The sequence below is a fragment of the Lissotriton helveticus genome, chromosome 5_1, assembly GCF_964261635.1.
Source record: "Lissotriton helveticus chromosome 5_1, aLisHel1.1, whole genome shotgun sequence".
Lineage (NCBI taxonomy): Eukaryota > Metazoa > Chordata > Amphibia > Caudata > Salamandridae > Lissotriton > Lissotriton helveticus.
In genome coordinates, this window is record NC_136065.1 from 1920031485 (window position 1) to 1920054532 (window position 23048).

General features: G+C 48.6%; 1 protein-coding gene across 1 annotated transcript in view; it reads right to left on the reverse strand.

Annotated features, from left to right (window-relative positions):
- The window catches only part of IGFBP4 (insulin like growth factor binding protein 4), a 324466-nt gene that overhangs the window by 60920 nt on the left and 240498 nt on the right, over positions 1-23048 (reverse strand). The window contains exon 2 of the mRNA XM_078645512.1: positions 1564-1712. Within this exon, the coding sequence (XP_078501638.1) occupies positions 1564-1712 (149 nt within the window). The remainder of the gene's footprint in view (positions 1-1563; positions 1713-23048) is intronic.

The window sequence follows — 23048 nt, forward strand, 5'->3', positions numbered from 1 at the left end:
CATGCGCTGCTGAACAAAATGGAAAAAAAAATTGACATTGACAAAGCCTCTAGTACTACATGGTAAAAAAAACATTAACAAAGCCATTAGATCTCGAATAGGCAAGACCCACTGACTTGTTAATATTCTTGATATGTGTTCAGATTTACTGGTGGGTGTTTAGGGTCTTGAGTTCTGTTTTGAGGAATGAGCGAATGATTAGTGATGCCTGTCAGTTCTTTGTTTTTGGCAGACTTGCACAACTTTTGAAAATAGCCTCCACTGCCACACAAATAATAATAGTGGCCCACGGCGAGGCTGTTCTTGACATGTGGAATGTTGAATCCACAATGGAAACATTTTGTGCGATAATGAACGAGATTTTATCCTATGCAATGGTTGGGTTCATTGCTTGTATACTTTGTGGAACCAGCAGAGGTTATGATCATTGAGGAGGATGCTTGACTTAGACCAGCCACACAAAGACAGCTTCCGGAATTTGATTTCGTAAACGTACCATTTGGAAGCTATAACCTCTATCTATTAATTTCAGGTTGTCCTCCAGGATGTGATGTGATAGAATGAGACTTAATGATCCAGTGAACAACCAGTATGCTGCTTTAATTAATGCATTATGCAAGTGTACAGGAACGTCACATATATGTAAAAATGCTATTCTTAATTCTGGAGTACTCTCCTCTGACCAGAATCCAGACCACTGTGCCCATCCATGTGCTGGTCCACAGGCTAACCAAAGTAGGACCTTATGGAACTTAAAACATTGTACGGACTAATATAGTATCTATACAGCTCTACTTGCACTAGGCAGAGCATATGCATAGCACAAGCTAAATACATCATATATTTTGAAATAACTATAAGCAGTAGATTTTGAGCACACACCCCCTCCCAAATGGAGAAGGTTTCTTTTACGTGAATTATGGAAGAAATTCTAGGGCTAAGAGTACCAACGTCACTATATAAATTCACCTTATGTGAGAGATAAGCCAGCATTAAATGGTGTCACATTGATGATCACGGTTTAATTGTTTCGAAATGATGTGCAGGTCTTGGCTGCCATGCTGCGGACTGTCACAAGGAGAATTACCATAATCACATATCTAGAGCAATAGGAAAGATGCGGGCTCTCGCTATAGGACTGGCTCCGTAATCAATAGGACTGGATATTATATTGTAGGTGGCTATCCCAGGAGAAGCCTCAGAAACTCGCCTGAATGGACAACTGTTTTGGACCATCCACAGTGCACCATCCTATATAGGCCAGCCAGGGATATGTAGAGTCTAAGGTCTGATCCAAGGACAAGTCTCACAGTCTATTCAGACACTGGTTCTCAAATATGGTCATTACCTGAGTTACATAATGAATTTCAATCACCAGCTATAGGTCAAGGTCGCACATGGCTGGAGCCTGGTTACTGCTCCACTCACCTGAGGCCACTCAAAGGTTATCACTCGTATGCTTGTGATCGAACTCTACTATAGCTGGGGAGTTTATTCCATTCTATTGCCTTTTGGAGAGACTCAGAGAGGTTCTGGCTGAGCATTTGACAGGCTTGGACTCACCATGGGGCGCGGGTCAGGCAGGGGGGAGTTGCCCTGCCTCATCCTGCCGCTGCTGGCAATTTGCATGCGGGTCCAGGCTATATGCTTCTCCATGCACCGGCGGTCATGCGGAGCACAGGGATTCAAGCTGTTTCTTTCAAAGTCACCATCTGGGAGAAGGAGAAAATCAACAAGGACATAAACAAGTGAGACTGCAGCTGGAAGGTGGCATAATGCTTCATCATTGTCATAATAATAATATAAGCATGGTTTGTCATCATTCACAAACACCAAGACATGCCCTTAGGAAGATGGGATCAGAAGAGGAGACATGTTCAACTATAAGGGACTTCTAATATCATCCTAGAAGACTTTTGATTGGAAGCTTCCAGTAGCGCACTACAAGGATTCACACAATCTACAATCATCCCGCTAATTTGATCATATGAAGCTACCAAAGGAAACATGCAGCATTTCTAACGCGGTGGCATAAGGCTTCTAATGGGATAGTACAAGACTTCTAACTGGACCCTAGTAGAGTCCTAATGGAGTCCAAGGAGGTTTCTAATTGGAATCAGGGAGGTTTCTGAAAGGATCCGATGACGCTTCTGATAAAGCTTCTAATTGTAGCAAATGAGGCACTAAGAGACTTCTAATTGGATCATAAGGTTTACAATCGGATCTTATACAGCTTGTTGTGCAATAGTAATGGCCTTCTATTTAACACTTTGTGTTACATACCTGCCAACTTGAAGAACAATCTCACCATGTGAGGAGGGGGTGGGGTCTTGAAAGGAGCGGGCCTCCTGCTGAGAAGTACCTAAAAGGCACTTATGAAGCCCATCCACCCACAACTCACACCCTCCCACCTCCCCACCCCCCAAAACAATTTAAACAAGCATTGGAAATGCAATAGGTCTCGCAGCATTAGAGTTAGTGCTTTTAGAATTGTTTATGGGTTTTTTGTTGTAAATCTTTAGCATTTTTATTTCTTGTAGCCAATGCTAAAGAATTACAAATCAAAAAAGCCATAAACAATTGTAAAAGCTTTAACTAAAAATCCTCTGAGACCTATTGCACTGTGTGAGGGTGAGGTGTTGAGGGTGAGTGAGGGTGAGGGTGAGTGAGGGTGAGGGGGTGAGGGTGAGTGAGGGTGAGTGAGGGAGGGTGAGGGGTTGAGGGGGAGGGGTCGAGGGGGAGGGGTCGAGGGGGAGGGGTCGAGGGTGAGTGAGGGTGAGGGGTTGAGGGTGAGTGAGGGGTTGAGGGTGAGTGAGAGTGAGAGTGAGTGAGGGTGAGGGTGAGTGAGGGTGATTGTGAGTTAGGGTGAGGTGTTGAGGGTGGGTGAGGGTGAGGGTGAGGGTGAGGGGTTGAGGGTGAGTGATGATGAGTGAGGGTGAGTGAGGGGTTGAGGGTGAGTGAGGGTGAGTGAGGGTGAGTGAGGGTGAGTGAGGGTGAGTGAGGGTGAGTGAGGGTGAGTGAGGGTGAGGTGTTGAGGGTGAGGTGTTGAGGGTGAGGTGTTGAGGGTGAGGTGTTGAGCGTGAGGTGTTGAGCGTGAGGTGTTGAGCGTGAGGTGTTGAGCGTGAGGTGTTGAGCGTGAGGTGGTGAGGGGTTGAGGGTGAGGTGTTGAGGGTGAGGGGTTGAGGGTGAGGGGTTGAGGGTGAGTGAGTGTGAGTGAGTGAGGGTGAGGTGTTGAGGGTGAGTGAGTGAGGTTGAGGGGTTGAGAGTGAGTGAGGGTGAGGTGTTGAGGGTGAGGAGTTGAGGGTGAGGGGGTGAGGGGTTGAGGGTGAGGGGTTGAGGGTGAGGGCGAGTGAGGGTGAGGGGGTGAGGGGTTGAGGGGGTGAGGGTGAGGTGTTGAGGGTGAGTGAGTGAGGGTGAGGCTGAGGTGTAGAGTGTGAGTGAGAGTAAGAGTGAGGGTGATTGAGGGTTTCAGTGTTAGTGAGGGTGAGGGGTTGAGGGTGAGTGAGGGTGAGGGTGAGTGAGGGTGAGGGTGAGTGAGGGTGAGGGGTTGAGGGTGAGTGAGGGTGAGGGGTTGAGGGTGGGTGAGGGTGAGTGAGGGTGAGGGGTTGAGGGTGAGTGAGGGTGAGGGGTTGAGGGTGAGTGAGGGTGAGGGTGAGGGTGAGTGAGGGTGAGGGTGAGTGAGGGTGAGGGGGTGAGGGTGAGTGAGGGTGAGTGAGGGTGAGTGAGGGAGGGTGAGGGGTTGAGGGGGAGGGGTCGAGGGGGAGGGGTCGAGGGTGAGTGAGGGTGAGGGGTTGAGGGTGAGTGAGGGTGAGGGGTTGAGGGTGAGTGAGGGTGAGGGGTTGAGGGTGGGTGAGGGTGGGTGAGGGTGAGTGAGGGTGAGGGTGGGTGAGGGTGAGTGAGGGTGAGGGGTTGAGGGTGAGTGAGGGTGAGTGAGGGTGAGTGAGGGTGAGGGGTTGAGGGTGAGTGAGGGTGAGGGTGAGTGAGGGTGAGGGGTTGAGGGTGAGTGAGGGTGAGGGGTTGAGGGTGGGTGAGGGTGAGTGAGGGTGAGGGGTTGAGGGTGAGTGAGGGTGAGTGAGGGTGAGGGGTTGAGGGTGAGTGAGGGTGAGGGTGAGTGAGGGTGAGGGTGAGTGAGGGTGAGGGTGAGTGAGGGTGAGTGAGGGTGAGGGGGTGAGGGTGAGTGAGGGTGAGTGAGGGAGGGTGAGGGGTTGAGGGGGAGGGGTCGAAGGGGAGGGGTCGAGGGTGAGTGAGGGTGAGGGGTTGAGGGTGAGGGGTTGAGGGTGAGTGAGGGTGAGGGGTTGAGGGTGAGTGAGGGTGAGGGGTTGAGGGTGAGTGAGGGTGAGGGGTTGAGGGTGAGTGAGGGGTTGAGGGTGAGTGAGGGGTTGAGGGTGAGGGGTTGAGGGTGAGTGAGGGTGAGGTGTTGAGGGTGAGTGAGGGTGAGGGTGAGTGAGGGTGAGGGGTTGAGGGTGAGTGAGGGTGAGTGAGGGTGAGGGTGAGGGGTTGAGGATGAGGGGTTGAGGATGAGGGGTTGAGGGTGAGGGGTTGAGGGTGAGTGAGGGGTTGAGGGTCGCTGCATCCCATCTTCCGTGTGTGTCTAAATGTCCAATGTGGTGAGGAACCATACGTGGTAGGTCTATCTCTAGACGGAACCCGTTATGCTTGGGTTAGCAGCGGTGAGTAATGATGCATCCAATAGTTCTGGAGGGCCGCCTTGATAAGGGCCTCATGCATGGAACTGTTGTGGAACAAGGAAGATGTGTAAGCATGGTACTAGAGAGCTTCTTGAGCAACAAAAAAGAGCATAGATGGGAGCTCGAATCATGGTGCTAACAGAGGTGGCGCATGTGGGAAGGTCTCAAAAGGGTGTTGAAATGATGTCAGAAGAAAGAAGGAGATGCGCTCAAAATTGGTCTGAATAGTATTAAAGCATAGTAAGAGAGGCATGATAATACATATGGAATATCAGAGACATCAAAAAGTGGAGGACAATGAGTGTAGAGCGGCCGGCAACTCCGTAGGTCTAAAGTCCTAGCCGAGAAAGGCCCTCAATACGTTATACATGGGTGAACAGGGAAAGGTATATACATAATAGAGATCTAAGTATGAAGAAAGGTGGTACAATTTAAAACGGATTAGCCGATCTTCGTGGTGTGCATGATGGGGTGGGCCGGAGATGGGGACAATGGGAGATGATGCAAAAGTAATGCACACATTGCGGAATGCACGTTACCAAATGGTGTGCATGCGTGAACGGGGGCCGGTAAATAACAAACAAAAAAAAGCGCACTTGGGCATGAGTGCAAAGTAAGGCATGTCAATGCTGGAACGAACCAGCAGCAATGCCCAACATATCCCTTCACAAGGGGTGCGAGGGGGCTGGTGGGCGCCGGGTCCTGCAGTGTTAGCAGATCCCAAAGCGTGTGAGCGTGTCGCCTCTGGAGAGGTGTGTCATCCATTGGCTCAGTAGGGAGATTCTTTATATTGGAAGAGTAATGGAAAGCAACGTGTGATGGGGTAAAATGTCAATGGTGAAAACGAGGAGAGACTCCCGTCGACGTGCCCCGTCATACACGATTCAAATCGGCTGGTCGGTCTGCGTGTTACAAAGAACGTTCGGCATGCCGATTGACGGGCCTGTGGCGAGTCATGATAACCATGGGAACAAGAATTCCCAGTGTAAACAAAGAGCGGAGATAATGTCAGCTTCCCCCCGAGAACGTGTGGGGCTGTTGGAGGCGGGCGCTACATAGCTTATCCAAAGGAATATGTGTATATGGGACAAGAGTAAGTAAAACAAGTGAAAGCGGGATGTAAGTAGGGGGGAGGAGAAGTCTGGGCAGGCAGGATGACTCAGGGGAGGGGGCGGAGCGGGGCAGAGCGGCATGTGGATGTGAAGAAGCCGGGCCTTTGAAGTGAAGCTAAGCTTCACTTCAAAGGTGTCGGAGGAATGCGGGCGGCTGTGCACGCGCTTTTAAGCTCAATGCACATGCGCATTGAGCTTAAAAGTCACGGGCACTGCAAGGAATCGCCACGATTCCTTGCAAGTTAGATAAAGAGTCGATGAGCCCCTATAGTCTCGCTTGCTCGATGCGCATGCGCATCGACAGGCGAGACCTAAAAAGCTTGCTGAGTCTGGTGCCGATGTCCTGGGCTGTTTTCACATCCCTGGGCAGTTCAAAGCCTCGGAAACGTGGTAAAATACAAGATTTACAGTGATTTTCAGCTCGTTTTCCCTGCCACTGTAAGATATCGGCTCCTCACAGGGACACCGCGTAATGAGAGCCGATATCGTATGTCACAGGGTGGCACCATGTGAGTTGGCAGGTATGGTGTTGGTTCTAGCAAATCAGTCCCTTATGCATTTTTAATAGGTATAGGATAGTCTATGGTTGATCTGCATACTGTAAAAGCAATAATGCCTCTAGCGGTCTAACATAAGAGAACAGATGTCCTACCCTGTATATGTAGGTCGCTAATTTACCTTGAAGTTTCTCGGCACTGTACAGCAGAGGCCCTCAATGTTTTCACAAAGATATAGAGAATGAAACTTTTCAATTGTGCTATGTGTAAATTAAAACTAAACGTAAGAATTTGACAAGTGTATAGGCGTTCACTTGTATTTCCTTGCAGAGCAGAAGTATGTATACTTTTTTTTATTAAAAAAAGGTGTATTGTAGGATATTCACATGTGTTTATCTTCCTAACACTATATGTGCACGGTCTGCACAATGCATACAATATGCATTTAAAGAGTTGGGAATAGGGTTAGGAATTGAGAATGTTCTTTTTTTTACTGCACCATTTTTTTACTGAAAAATAAATACTTTCATTTAAGGTCTTTCCTTCCAACACATCCCCTGATAAAACAGAAGTGGTTGGTGCATTTAGTCAGTCTTTCTGTATTAACTAGACCCGGACCATTTGGAGCTAAGTTAGATGCTGGGGTAAATAGTATTCCGTTAATTTCAGTTGTTCATCTAATTTCCATTGCATTCCCCTGGCAGCTCACTGACAGTTGTCCACTCTCAACAGGTCAGCTGGGTTTCATGTCTTAGTGATATTATATGATGTAGGATACATATGTAAAATGCCCTTTCAAGCCGAGCATGAGATATTTATGGACTGCGTGCATTAATATTATGGCTTATGCTATACATAAATTTGACTTGCGTATAGAATATGTCTTATGAAAAGGTTTGGACTGGTAGCACCAGAATCTGGGATGCTTAGTTATCCTCAAACGGGTAGAGGGTGAGTCACAACAAACGTTTGACCTTGAGGCGCTCTTTGCTACATAGTGGCAGAGCTGTATGTACAAGAGTGCTAACAAGCGCTCCATGCCCATTCTGTGCTCGGTCCCTTTGCTGAGTTTACTATTTGGTGCCAACTGAAGTGATGACTGCAGAGAGGACATTCATTTGTAGGAACATACAGTCTTTCAAAAAGGCTCTCAGTGATAGCCACGTGCCTGCCAAGGTTTTGCAACTCATACCGCTCCCACACTAGAGATGTGTTGGCCTGCGCCTGATAGCGTACTTCGCATTACCAAAGCTCCGAGGACAGAAATTCTGAGTATACGGAAAGGAGACTTCGACATATATTTACTGTACAGAATGTACATTCCTCTGGTCACTGATTTCTTCTATGGTGTCTCCTCGGCAAGGGAGGGGTGTTGGGAGCAGGCTTGTTTGTACAGTGAAACTTTGGGATTCTCTGCCCTTCCATCTCCAGCAGGAAATTGAACATTTGGGGCCTTTGTTATAGTTTTGTGGATGGCATTCTCTGGCACAAATATGGTGGGTATTCTGTCTGCTGTATTACAGGTGTAATGGAGTATAATGCACTTTCTTTATGGCGGGTGGTACTACAGCAGTAGCCATGTCCCATTCCTGTTTTATTCTCACATTAATCTTTTTTTTTCTGACAATAAACTCCACTACCTCGCCCATTCCCTCCCTTGCCCCGCACCCTAACAACAGGCCTACACATACATTTACCACCTGCTCAGAAGAGGTGGTAAATGTATGCTGTAAAACCCCATGGAAAGGCAAAGTCCATGTGGTTGTACAACTCGTAAAATGGATCTTGCATGGTAATGTCCCATTCCATGGGGTTTTACTCGTAACTGCATATTTATTTTTTTATTTATTTATTTTAAGGTTTTTGTAGAGCGCGCAGTAACCCGAGAGCATCCCGGCGCTAGAACCTGGTAGTCAGGAGGGAGTAGAGGAGGGAGGGAAGGGGAGATCAAGAAAACAGAAGAGTTTTCAAGGCTTTCCTAAATTGGAGGAGATTTGGTTCGGTTCTCAGTTTCCGGGGGAGACTGTTCCAGTGTTTTGCTGTGTTTACTGAGAAGCGGCGACCTCCAGCTCGGGCTCTTTTCACTTTGTGGACAGTGATGAGGTTCTCGTGGTTTGGAATCAGACCTTTGGTCTTCAGGTTGTGCACAGAGGTGCTCTCTCTACTGAGGGAGCTTTGTATGAGTTCTCGTGGTTTGACCAGAGTGACCTGGTGGCTTTGTAGGGAATTATAAAGTTTTTGAGAATGGGTGGACCTTTGTTGTGGAGGAGTTTATGTGCCAGGCAGAGGGCCTTGAAGACCACCCTTTCTCTGACTGGAAGCCAGTGAAGCTGCTTCAAGGCTGGCTTAGCTGATGATCTGGCCGGGGTGTTAGTAAGAAGTCGGCCAGCCACGTTCTGGATTCTCTGAAGGGTGTTAAATGTGGCTTCCGGGGCTCCCAAGTAAATTGCGTTGCTGTAATCCAGCCTAGACAAAATAAGGCCCTGGATCAGCAGTTTTCGGGAAGTGAAGGGGAGCAGGGGAAGCACCTTCCTGCATGCCCTGAGCAGTCCAAAGCATATTCCGGCAGCTTTTTTTGCCTGGGATCTAAAGGTCAGATCTTTCTCGAGCCATACACCCAAGCTTTTGACCTCCTCTCTGGGAACAGGGGGATCACCTAAGCAGGTGGGCCACATGTTGGGCGGCATGGAGGGCCCTTTTTGTCCAAGCAGCAGGATTTCGGTCTTAGACCCATTGAGTTTTAGTGCAGAGGAGTTCATCCAGCCGTGGATTTCAGTGAGACAACCGTGGAGATTGGAGGGTTGTTGGTGCGGGTGTGACAGAGTCACCACCAGTTGGGTGTCATCGGCGTAGTTGATAATCGTCACTCCAAACGGAGTGACCAACTCCTCCAACGGGGACATGTAAACGTTGAATAACGTTGGACTTAGTGATGAACCCTGCGGTACTCCACAACGGAGGGGGACCGCAGGGGAGTGGCTGTCATTCTCCCAGACTTGGAAGGAACGGTTGCTGAGGAATTACGTCAGCCACTTCAGAGCCATGCCCTTCACTCCAATGTCTCTCAGACGCTGGATTAACACCTGGTGGTTGACAGTATCGAAGGCCGCACTAAGGTCCAGGAGGATCACTGCCACTGATCCTCCTGTGTCCAAAATGCTTCTGGCCTTCTCTACTGCCGCTAGGAGGGCGGTGTCGGTACCCTGGCCAGGGCGAAAGCCTGTCTGAGAGTTCCTAAGCAGGTTGTTAGTTTCTAGAAATAGTGACAGCTTTTTGTTCACTAGTTTTTCCGTGATTTTGCTATTCGCTGGGAGGAGGGAGATTGGCCTATAGTTGGCTAAGTCCTGAGGGTCCAATGAAGGTTTTTTCAGTAGACCTTTGACTACTGCTGCTTTCCAGCTGGGAGGGACTTCTCCCTGTAGTAGAGAGGCGTTGATAAGGGTCGTGAGCGGAGGAATCACCGTGGGGGCCACTTTCTTTAGGAGGCGCAGTGGAACCGGGTCGCTGGGGAGCCACGTTTGATGGAGGCGAACGTCATGGCTACCTCCTTTGTGGTTACTGGGCCGAAAGTATCGAGGGAGGGTGCCTGAGTGTTGAGTGATGGGTTGTGGCAGGGGGGGGGGGCTGAGACTGTCACCGTCTGTGCGACCGGTGTCGGGAGGAGGTAGGGAGGCGAGAATTTTTGGGATTTTCTCGTCGAAAAATGTTGCAAGTTTGACGCATTTATTTTCCGCGGCTATAGGGTCCAGGGGTTTCGTAGGGGGATCTGGGGCGTGGAGAAGTTCTTTTAGAATGGTAAAAGTTTCCTGAGCGGAGCAGGATGCGTTTTTAATTCTTTCCTCGTAGAAAGAGCTCTTGGTTTTCTGGAGCGCGAGTTTGTAGGTCTTTAGGGCAGACCGAAACGTATCTTTCTTCTCTGCTGACTTATCTTTCCTTCATGCGCGTTCAGTCCTCTTGCATTCCTTCCGTAGGATATTAAGTTCAGAGGTGTACCAAGGGGAGGGGTTAACTCTCTTGGTTTGTTTAAGGGTGCTGGATCGAGGAAGGAGGCAGTCGAGTGATTGGGTGAGCCACGCATTGAATTCAGTATCCGCAATTGTGGGGTTGTGAGTGAGGGGAGGGGTAGATTCCATGAGTTTGGCTGCCCATTCTTCTGGGACAAGTTTGTGCCAGCGCCTGATAAGGGTTCTGATTCTAGGCTGTTGGGGTGGAGGGATGTCAAGGTGCCATTCAAAAGGGATCAGGAAATGGTCAGTCCAAGGAAGAGGGAGGTGCACGCGGGTTTTAAGGTCATGAATGTTTGTGAAGATCGGGTCCAGTAACTGGCCTTTGTCGTGGGTGGGCTGTGGGTTCATTAAGCAGAGGCCAATAGACGAGAGGTCCAGCCGCAGTTCAGCTGCGGGGGCGTCGGTTGGGTCCAAGAAATGGAGATTGAAATCTCCCAATAGGAGGAAATTAGAGGAAGTTGTGGCCTTTAGGGTGACATGCTCCATGAGTCTGCTGGGGAACTCGACAAGTGGGCCTGGGGGGCGGTATACAAGTAGGCCAGACATAGACGTTTCTGGCAAGATTTGTACGGTGAAGTGGCAGCTTTCGCAGTCTTTAATGTTTCCGTCGGCAGTCCTGCAAGTAAGGTGATCTTTGTGTATTATAGCTAAACCACCTCCTCTGCCACTCGGTCTATTCAATGAGCAGATTTGGTAGCCGGGAGGTAGGGCATTAGCAATATCAGGGCCATTGTTAGGGGTAAGCCAAGTTTCTGTGAGAAACAGAATGTCCAAGGCGTGTTCTACAATAAGGAGGTTTAACTCGTGGGCATGTTTGCCGAGCGATCTGCAATTAAGTAGGCCTAGATGTAGGCCCCGGCATTCTGTTCTCGCGCGAAGCGTGTTGCAGAGATTACAGCTGGTAAAAAGGTTGTCTCCCGTATAGATGTAATTGTAGATAGGGTGTTTAGGTGGATTCAGGGCCAGAAGACTATCTCGAGTATAGGAAAGGTCTTGACTCGGAGAAATGGGCATAGTGACCGGGCCTATTGCCGTCCTGGCCCGGACGGGCCCAGACGAGCTTGCCTTAGGCTTGCCTTCGGCGCGCAGACAGCGCGCCCGCTGCGCCCGTCCGCTGCGCAAACGGTGTAAGCACATACTATCAAGGGAGGGAGGAAGGCGGGGGCGTGGCCTCGAGTGGGCGTGGCCTCGCGTCTCGCTGTCAATGGCGGCGAGAATAGTTAGGGAAACTTAATTCCACATCCAGCGCTGAATCCGCTGTGCAGAGAGTTTTTAAATAGAGTTCTGTGGTGCCAGGAGAGGAGTGCGTTTAAAATCAACAAGTAAGTAGTGACACAAAATGTTAAAAAACGAGCAAACAAACTCCCGGCTTTTCGCCTCAGGAGGAAACAGGTTCTGACTCTAGACGCTTGTATTCAGCGTTTTTAAGCCGAGCGAGGCGGGGGGCGTGGCCTCGAGTGGGCGTGGCCTCGCGTCTCGCTGTCAATGGCGGCGAGAATAGTTAGGGAAACTTAATTCCACATCCAGCACTAAATCCGCTGTGCAGAGAGTTTTTAAACAGAGTTCTGTGGTGCCAGGAGAGGAGTGCGTTTAAAATCAACAAGTAAGTAGTGACACAAAATGTTAAAAAACGAGCAAACAAACTCCTGGCTTTTCGCCTCAGGAGGAAACAGGTTCTGACTCTAGACGCTTGTATTCAGCGTTTTTAAGCAGAGCGAGGCGGGGGGCGTGGCCTCGAGTGGGCGTGGCCTCGCGTCTCGCTGTCAATGGCGGCGAGAATAGTTAGGGAAACTTAATTCCACATCCAGCGCTAAATCCGCTGTGCAGAGAGTTTTTAAACAGAGTTCTGTGGTGCCAGGAGAGGAGTGCGTTTAAAATCAACAAGTAAGTAGTGACACAAAATGTTAAAAAACGAGCAAACAAACTCCCGGCTTTTCGCCTCAGGAGGAAACAGGTTCTGACTCTAGACGCTTGTATTCAGCGTTTTTAAGCCGAGCGAGGCGGGGGGCGTGGCCTCGAGTGGGCGTGGCCTCGCGTTTCGCTGTCAATGGCGGCGAGAATAGTTAGGGAAACTTAATTCCACATCCAGTGCTAAATCCGCTGTGCAGAGAGTTTTTAAACAGAGTTCTGTGGTGCCAGGAGAGGAGTGCATTTAAAATCAACAAGTAAGTAGTGACACAAAATGTTAAAAAACGAGCAAACAAACTCCCGGCTTTTCGCCTCAGGAGGAAACAGGTTCTGACTCTAGACGCTTGTATTCAGCGTTTTTAAGCCGAGCGAGGCGGGGGGCGTGGCCTTGAGTGGGCGTGGCCTCGCGTCTCGCTGTCAATGGCGGCGAGAATAGTTAGGGAAACTTAATTCCACATCCAGCGCTAAATCCGCTGTGCAGAGAATTTTTAACCAGAGTTCTGTGGTGCCAGGAGAGGAGTGCGTTTAAAATCAACAAGTAAGTAGTAACACAAAATGTTAAAAAACGAGCAAACAAACTCCCGGCTTTTCGCCTCAGGAGGAAACAGGTTCTGACTCTAGACGCTTGTATTCAGCGTTTTTAAGCCGAGCGAGGCGGGGGCGTGGCCTCGAGTGGGCGTGGCCTCGCGTCTCGCTGTCAATGGCGGCGAGAATAGTTAGGGAAACGTAATTCCACATCCAGCGCTAAATCCGCTGTGCAGAGAGTTTTTAAACAGAGTTCTGTGGTGCCAGGAGAGGAGTGCGTTTAAAATCAACAAGTAAGTAGTAACACAAAATGTTAAAAAACGAGCAAACAAACTCCCGGCTTTTCGCCTCAGGAGGAAACAGGTTCTGACTCTAGACGCTTGTATTCAGCGTTTTTAAGCCGAGCGAGGCGGGGGCGTGGCCTCGAGTGGGCGTGGCCTCGCGTCTCGCTGTCAATGGCGGCGAGAATAGTTAGGGAAACGTAATTCCACATCCAGCGCTAAATCCGCTGTGCAGAGAGTTTTTAAACAGAGTTCTGTGGTGCCAGGAGAGGAGTGCGTTTAAAATCAACAAGTAAGTAGTGACACAAAATGTTAAAAAACTAGCAAACAAACTCCCGGCTTTTCGCCTCAGGAGGAAACAGGTACAGCTGTGAAATTACTGTGTGGTAACAGAAAAATTGCATGCAACTTTACTGTTACCCCAGTACCGTGGAACTTATAATTAGGAAGCTTGTGTCCAAACAGGCCCGCGCCGTCTCCTCCTCCTGCTACAACACCCTCCGCATGCTTCGCAGGATCTACAAGTGGATCCCGATCGAAACCAGAAGAACGGTGACCCAGGCCCTGGTCAGCAGCCGGCTGGATTACGGCAACGCACTCTACGCGGGAATCCCGACCAAACACCTACAGCGACTATAGCGCATCCAGAACACCTCGGCCCGTCTGATCCTCAACCTACCCCGACGCAGCCACATCACCCCCCACCTTCACTGGCTCCCCATCAACAAGAGGATCTCCTTCAAGCTCCTCACCCACACTCACAAAGCACTCCACAACTCCGGACCAGCCTACCTGAACAACAGACTCAACTTCTACACCCCCGCCCGCCAGCTCCGCTCCGCCAGCCTCGCCCTCGCCGACGTCCCACGAATCCAGCGTACCACCTCCGGAGGCAGATCCTTCTCCTTCCTCGCTGCCACACGGGCACCAGCGTAGCTAGGGGGGGGTGTGGGGGGCGGTCCGCCCCTGGCGGCACTATTGTTAGGGCGGCCGCCGCGCGGCACTGGCCAGTTGAGGCGCCCTTATAATTTACAAATAAATTATAAAGGCCACCGAAGTGCAAGCGCTGCGCCTGCTTGCCAAAATCGACCCTGCCCCGAGGACCCTCAGTTTTGTGCGGTGCGCGTCACATTCAAGAGCCAAAATTGTGAAACAGAAGAGGGAGGGCGGCTTCGTCCTGTGGGGATCATTAAAAGGGTTTACTTTCCACTGTTCTGAAAGTTTGAAACCGAAACTGAAGCAGGGACGTCTTTTTCGTACTGACGTCACAGGGACCGGTCTGTGTCAAGAGACAGGGGAGGAAAGAGGGCGGCAGTTATTGGTAGTTTGGTCAAGTTAGGCTGGAATGGAGGAGCTCGCTGCTGCTAGAACCGCCGACCAGTAGGGTGCGTGCAGCCTGCAGCCTCTCATCAGGGGCTGCTCGAGTCCAAACCGGAGTTTGACCGAGGCCGCTGCAGTGCCAGACTAAGAGTAAACTGGTGCCTGCAACCAGCAGCCTCCCATCACTATACCACGCACGTCTGGACCGGACCACGACCACAGCCGTTGGTGCCAGAGTCGAATTTGGGGCCTGCAGCTTCTCATACATGCCGCATGCCGCCCTGCCAAGCTGCCACTGTGTCCGGTAATGTAAATCTCAATTATATTTAATTTTAGGCCGTCATTATTTTCACTGCTGAGATTCTGCTCTGCGACCCGTACTGTGCTCGGCTTCAGAGCTTTAAGTTCAAAGGTCTCGAGGCAGTACGGGCGGGCGTGTGACCTTGACATTGGGCAATAATCAATGTGACCTCCTCTTCCTCGGCGAGTGAAATGTTCTTGTCTGGCATTCCATTCACAGGGTCAGTGTTTTAAATGAGGAGGGACTCATTCTTTACTTGCTCTTCTTAAATTTAAAAGAGAGTACCTGCACTTTTTTATCAGGGTCCAATAATTTTAAAAGGAGAGTCCGGCTCTTCTTAGTAGCACACAGGTACGCTGGAATAGTGAGCACATACATTTTTATATTTGCATTGGAAAATCATCCTGGTAACTCAGACCTCTGTGTGGTGCCAGCGAAGTGTGCAGCTTCACTGCCGTGTTACATGTCATGGACACCCAGTGGAAATGACATAAATCTGTAGAATTTGTGCCAGCTTTTGATAGCATAAAACGTTTAATTCTAAAGACCAGCATAATACCATTTGACACTCTAATGATAAATGAGCTATTTGCCTCGTCAGTATACAAAAAAATGGGTCAAATGGAGCATGACTGAATTGTATCATATTACTGAAAGGGACAACAAAGTCCATGTTGAGGCTCTGCTTCTAGTAGCTGAATATCAATGGGCAATATATTATAAGGCAAGCTGTTTTCTTATCGAAAAAAACGCTAAGCGCCAAAGCTGAGATGGTGAGTTGCAGTCAATTCTAGACTACGGGAGCACTGCCAGCAAGCTCTCTTGCACTCCTGTCCAAAAACACTCGCTAAAGAAGCTCTCTGCCTCAGCCTGGCACCGCAGGTAGGACTTAATTCTGGTAACAACTGTGTGTCCAGCAAGAGAGCACTTTCTGATCTGTGCAATGGGGCATTTTCTTTGAGACAGTGAGCAGGGCTAAGATACATTTAGAACTTCTCATGTCTCAGAAGGGTCTAATTTTTAATATTTTGAGTCAAATGGCAGTTGAATGTCACTCATAAGACTGGGACCTTGTAGCACTAAACGTACACAATTCACTATTCGCCACTGCACCGACTAGGATTCAGTTCTGTGGCTCTCTGGTGCAGTGCTTTAACTAATAGAGGTCCCAAGTGGAGAGCCCGGATAGGCCCCCAATTGTACCATTCCATTTCTGGTGTTTAACGGCAGTTTAAAGATCTTCTTAGAATTTATTATTGCTCCAATGGGTGTAATTTGTGATATTTATATGTTTTCTTCGTCTTCATTGCTTGATTATGCTCACGAGAAAGGGTCACTGATAGTTGTTGAATTTCACTCATAATTACACTGAATGTATGAAAATGTCACACATAAGCAATCTGAAACCTTGGCAGCTATGTCACATTCCTGAATTAAGTGCACACATGAGCAGGATAGAGGTTTGTAAAAGCTCTGAATGGATATAGTGACTGTTTTCTATTTCCCCTTTTAAAGCGTGGCAAGGGAAAATGCAAAAATCATCGGGCTATTCTCTTCATGTTATTGTGATCGAGGTTAAAGCAAATAATGCTGCCTGCAGCGCACGCACCACGGTGTGCGACGTACCTCAACATTTGTGGTGCGTTTGTCAGGCAGTTATTACTGGGTTATGGCTGTAACTTTAGTAATCATGGCAAAGTCTCTTGCCTCGTTTCTCTTAGCTGCCAAAAGCGGAGTTCCTTTTAAAGCAGTGAGTTATTAAGCACAAAAAGGATTGAGATGTAACGCAAATCACCCTGACATGGCACGCGCACCCCTCAGCACGTTGAATCCCCTGGGAGCGCGTGCATGAAAGTTTTTGCCCAAGTTAATTTTCTCTATGGGCACACGTCTTTCCCTTGGGCTGGTAAGCAGCATGCATGCCATGCCACCAGTCTGCATGTTCCAATATGAAGACATCTGCTCTGACGTCAGCCTGTGCCCACCTTGACCTGTGCTCCTTCCTGCCCAGCACACGGGTAGGCACTCACTGACGCAGGCGCGCACTGACGTGTTCAATCCTCAACATGGAGCTTGATCTGTGTAGGACCCTGCCAACAGGCTAGGGTACAAGTCAACAGCACATGAACTCTACCACGTGACTAGTGTACAGACATGTTCCTTGAATCAAAGTATTTGGGGGAAACTATTTACTAAATATCCTCCGTTTCATGCTTGAGAGTCACTTTCAAGCCATTCTGTCTATTTCAGAGGGGATGAACACACAGATGATGAAAAAAAGTATTGAGGTGCGGTGCAGATTTCAGTAGCCAACACCGTCGCCCATTAGGTTCTTTTGAACACCGCATCCTTCTTTGTCCCATGCTATGTCTATTTTTGCTTCCACATCCCAAGTGTCTCTCGGGCACAGTTGGGGAACATCAGATCTTGTTATCCTCTCAAACTCTTTTTCAAATAATTATTCTCTATTGCAGATGAGGGCGTGTTGGCAAAACAGAACACCCCCATGAGGAGCTTGACACCCTCTCTGCTCCTCCTCTTACCTACCACCACAGGCCTCACTGCCCCAGAGCAGAAGCCTCCACTGCTCCTCTTTGGGGATGACTGCCTATGGGGGTGGTGAGCAGAGACGAAACAGACAGAACAACAGGGACATAAACAGTGCCACAACAGGTCAGAATGCTTCCAAAGATCTCAGTGCTCTCTCAGTAGAATTTACCTTTTCGGTAAAGCTTGCATAGAGAGTGAGGCAATGATATTGTATACTGGCACTGACTGAATGGTGCCAGAGGCAGGGCCATTCTTCGTTGGAAACTCAAAGATTCTACAGATTAAGTTCTTTTTTTGTAAGAACATTTTATTGGCATTTCGCTTGACAAGTCCATACAATAAAAGGGACAACAGTTACTCCACAAACAGCAGAATAAAACCATGTCAGGCTTATATGGCGTCTTCCACTCCTCCCCACTTCTGACAGACTAACAAAGCAGCTGAGCTGCTATTCGATGGATAGTGAAGACTAAAGTAGACCTGAGTGTACCCACTTTGCTTAGCACTTGTGTTTTAGGAAGGCTTCAGTGCTTTAAATGGGCAGGTACTGAGTACCATAACTTTTTTATTTTGAGACAGAGAGTACATGCACTTCTCAAGAGTTACGTTAATACGTTTAATTGGAGAGTACCGGCACTTCTCAAGAGTGACGTAATACGTTTTATTTGAGAGTACCAGCACTTCTCAAGAGTGACGTAGTACCAGCACTTCTCAGAAACAAGCATTTACTCTGGTACAGGGTGCCTGCTCTTCAATGTTTCCATTTCTAGCTTTGGAATGCATAGGTAGGTAACATGCCTCAAGCTACTGTACATTTTTCAAGGACGAGCACAGGAAGTGATTAGTTTTTGCTTGTTTCGTCCTAAGTTCTTTCATACCCAATTCCAGAGCCAGAGCTTAGCTTAGCAGGGGGCTGCCTGTGAAGGAGAAGTTGTGAGCTTCACCTGACTATTAGCGGCAATACCACGTGTCTCTCAGACCTCTTTCAGGTGCTTGCCGTCCTTTTTCCCCAGCACCCCCCCAGGGGGCGGCAATCTGAAGGATAGCCCCGGGCGCCACAAGCTCTAGCTACGTCCCTGCTCACGGGTAAGTAGTGCGCTCTACAAATTCTGTGATTGATTGATTGATTGATTGTATAGCCAGGGGCAGGTCCTACTTTAAAGCAGAGGAGCGTCACCCCACTTAAAATACCCCAAAGGCCCAGAGATGAAAAATATAACGGTAGTTCATTACCATTCTATTTTTCATCCCCCATCTCGAACAGAGCGTCAGGACGGGGGCGGGGTTGCTACTGAGTGACAGCAGCTGGGATGAGGGTGGGCGGTTTGTGCACTCTTTAAAGTGCGCATGTCCCTTTGGCCCACAGACTTGTACGGCCAGCCTCACATGTGCACTTTAGACTGCTGGGTTAGAGAAGTGCTGGCCTCCAGAGCACTGTGGCGCACCAAGTGAGGCCACCCCCAGCAACGAATGAGCAGGGCCGGACTGGCTACCGGAGTGGCGTGCAACTCACCAGAAAAGCGCTACAACACCCATCAGGGCTAACAAGTGCTATATGAATGCAAATCTTTCTTCCCCTTTTATCCCTCCACTATCCTTCTCACTCCAAGTAACTGACTAATATCCACCACTGTAATTACTTCATATTTCTCCATATTAATTCACCACTAATCCTTTGTAGGCTTCCTGATAGCGTGCGTCAACAAGCGCTATATAAATACAAACCTTTGTCCTCCTCTATCCTTCTGCTATCATTCCAAATCCAAATAACTGACTAACCTATCCACCACTTAAAATGTACTTGCATGTTTCACTATACTAATTCAACAATAATCCTCTATGGGTCCCGGAGTAGCGTGCTACTCGCCGAAAAAGCGCTTTGACGCCTCGTCAGGGGTAGTAAGCGCTATATAAATGCAATTACAATACAATACAGTCATCAGATGCTGATGGCTGGCCAGCATCCAATACTCAAGGAGCCATTTTGTGTTATCCCGCCTGAGTGGAGTTGCCCGGCTCCGTTCTAGAGAACTGCTCTCATGCCTTCTTTTTATTACAGAGCCCTTGCCTCACAGTTTCCATTACATAACGCGAGGGCTGGCTTCTCTGCGGCATTCTGGAGAATACTGTAGCCCCGAGGCCAAGAAAGAAATCCTCTCCTGGCACCAGCCCGTCTCGAGGCACAATAAGCTCGGGCGCCAGAACAGCGGTCCAATGTCCCCCACTATCCGTCACCGGCTCCACTCGGGGCTCAGTGCCTGCCATGTCGGCGACAATATATTACATTATGCTCTTATCCCTCCCATCCATCTGACAGGAAAAGTTCCAGATTGTTCCGCGGTCCCAGAGCCATGTTTGGCAGACACCGGCCTTCAAGACAGGTAGTCAGCACTGCCTCCCGCCCACCTCCACCCCCAGACCACAGTAAGTGAGCACTTACCCCCGCTCACCTCCACTCTCAACCCACAGTCCGCACTGCCTCCCGCCCACCTCTACCCCCACCCCATCCCCGCATGCATACAGACGCCTGACGACACACAAATAGGGATAATCTTATCTAGGTCATAGCTAATAAAGTTAACGAGAGTCAAAGTTAGAGATGCTAATTGTTTGTTTATTATTAGGATACTTGCATATCAAACGAGAGAAGCAAGCCGCAGTCTAAAAAAGATCTTCCGTGATCCTTGTTTCTATGTACATATGTTTTTGGCACTCTATGTACATGGAGGCACCAGCATGCAAAATAGTGCCACGAAGCATGGCCACTGTGTAGTGAAGAATGTCCACACGTGGTATATATATTTCTAAACTATTTATTCAGTAACATTAATCACAAGGTGCTCCCAGCTTGACAGGACTCCGAACACTCAAGATTCTAATGCTGCCTTCAGGGACAGCTGCGGGTCATACCAAGTGGGCAGGAGAGAGGAGGGGGGCACGGGGAAAGTGGAAGATACCAAGTGCCAAGTTACAACACATCATCCTCCCTAAGGAGACAAAGGGGAAGACGAGGAGAACATAGGGCAGATGAAAGAGCGAGGAGGTATCGAGGAGAGAAGGGTGAAGAGTGGGTCTGAGAAGAAACAGAGGAAGAAGCGAGAGAGAGAGAGAGAGAGAGAGAGAGAGCGAGTCAGAGTGGGTGAGAAAGGATAGTGAGACCGGGGGGAGCGAGGGAACATAGGTGGAGAGGAAAAGAGCTCGATGAGGGGAACAGCAAAAGAGAAGAAGCAGAGACAAGAGAAAGAGGGAAAGAGGTAGCACCCCAAACCCCCAATGCCTGCGGAGGCTATACCGACGGGGTGGATTTATATGAAGGTAACTGTACAGGAAAACTTATAACCATCCCCACTGGGGAACTAACAGAGGTGGGGGAGGGCAAGGCAGGAACAGGAGGTACTGTTCCGCTGGGTCCCACACTATATACTGGCTTGTGTCGCAGAGGGATAAGCAGCTTAGTGTCACAGTGGGAGTTGAAGGAACTTCCCATCCCCAAGTCGCGACCTCAGCCACCCCACCAGTCTAAATGATGGACATAATGAACTGGAGACTGCAAATCTCCTACTAGTCCTTCCATCCCCTTATGGAGGGATGGTCCTGGAGGTAGCGCTCATATTTTCTTCCTTTTGCAGAAACTTGGGCCGGGGCAGGGTCCGGCAACTCCTTCTGGCACTCTGTGTCTCTATTTCAGTGTCATCAACTGTGAATGGTCTAGGCCTTCTTTTGACCTTCCTCTCTTGGCCATTGCCAGCACCCAATACTTTCTTGACTTCCTTGTCAAATAGCTCTCGCTGAACGACCTGATCCACTACTGTCTTAAGTCCGTTCTCCTGTTTCATCCCGCATGTTCCCTTGGAGGACTCAGAGGTGTTTTCTGGATCCTGAAACTTATGCTTGCTCCCATTATCATAGCGTGAATTCTTCAGACCTGACTGGACATTTGGAACTCTTTTAGTATTATTATTTGCGTTTCCTTGCTCTCTATCTCCACCTTCCCACTGTGGAGCCTCTGAAGATGTTTTGTAGGGCATTTGGAACTCTTTTAGTATTATTCTTTGTGTTTCCTTGCTCTCTGTCTCCACTTTCCCCCTGTAGGGCCTTTGAAGATATATGCCTTTCATCTCACTCTTCAAATTTGAGTTCACTTCCTTTTCCTTTTGCCTATTAACCTCATACTCCTCCCTCACTTTAGTCTTGAATTCCGACGGCGTGTTCATTTGCCCCAACTCTTTGCAACTGAATAGATTGCCCTTACATGTTGTCTTTTTCCGCTCACTTGCACTTATATGTTCACCCCTCCTTTCGAATTCTTCTTCTTCTCCAATTAAACCTTCTCCGTTTTCATCCTCTTGTTTCTTGCGTATTTCTCTCTCATCCACTAAACCTAGGTAAGATTCCAGTTTTTTTTTCATGTTGCCTTTGGCTGTGATTTCCCCTTGTTCTTTGATACTGGCAGCCCCATTGAAAACTTCTGCGTCCTTGGAGGGAGGCGTGGGGATCCTCGATGCACCACCCTTTGTTACACTCATGCTATGTTTCAGTGCCTGTTCCCTCATTTGTTCTCTTCTTCTTCCATTGGGTGTTATTCTCAGTTTCATTTGATCAATCCACCCTAGCATGGTGGGTCCTCTTTCTATTACATATATGGTACTCTTACTATGATTTCCCTTGTACGTTAAATCCATGACTTGACATCCTATTACTCTAATGTCCTCCCCTGTATACGACTTCAGGGATATGTTTGCCTCTTGCAAAACGTTTCCATATTTTTTTACTAACTTGCATTTCCATTCACTCTTGCTTATCATACTGTGACGCGAGCCTGAATCTGTTATCATATCTGTCATCACTCCGCCAATACAGATGGTACATCCCGGATTTATTTTACTTAGATTGACTTCCTCGTGGCCACCCATCCTTTCCTTTTTCTCTTCATCCCTTTGTACTTCTTCCAACGAGACCTGTACATAATATTCATCCAACACCCACAAGATGTCCTCATAAATAATCCTGATCTTTCCATTCATTAATGTCTTTTCCATTTCATGGTACTTTTTCCGTCCCCCAGTCCCCAAACTGTATAGTAGTTTTTCCGTTTTTTCTTTAGGAACAAAGGGCACAGCTTCATCCTCCACAACTGACATGTAGTTCTCCAAATATACTTTCCATACGCTCCATTCTGCGACGTTTAGATCATCCCCCTCCCTGAACGGCACTGGCGGCAGAAAATTATACTTCTGGCCCCACTCCATGTTGAGCACGCTGTTGTCTAAAGAGGTAACCGTGAAAGTGTAAAGTTCGCCTCCTACCTCAGAATAGTTGTACTGAATTTGAAACTCTGGTCTAGGAGGGTGGGTCTGATTACAAATTACAGAGTGAAAAGGTGTATGGATGTATTCACAGCTGCAGCATATGCTTCACACTCGTTACATTTGCATCCTAAGGCCTGCGAGTGTAGGGAATTCCTCCTCTCAAATGCTCCCAATGACCCTGAAACGGGAACAAAGTCTACCCTGACCCGAGCAACTGACACTTCCTGTCCCACCAATTTCCTCAGCGGCTAATTTCTTCCTTAACGAGCCAACGTTTATCATTACACCTTTATCATTTTTTTTTTTTTATATGCCCCTTTGTGACGAGGGTGCGAAGCGAAGAATGGCCCACAGGGTGGCAGTGCAGTCTGGCGCTTGCTCGACTACAGGCTGTAGGGGGCGACTCGGGTGCCTGTCTCAATTCTAAACTTTGCTCTGCTGTGTTGGAGGACTGTAGATCCACAACCCAATACCTCTTCTCCTCACGATCAAAAACTAGGTGTGCCTTTTGGGAATTCAGAGGCTGGTCACATTTCTATCGATTGGGTTG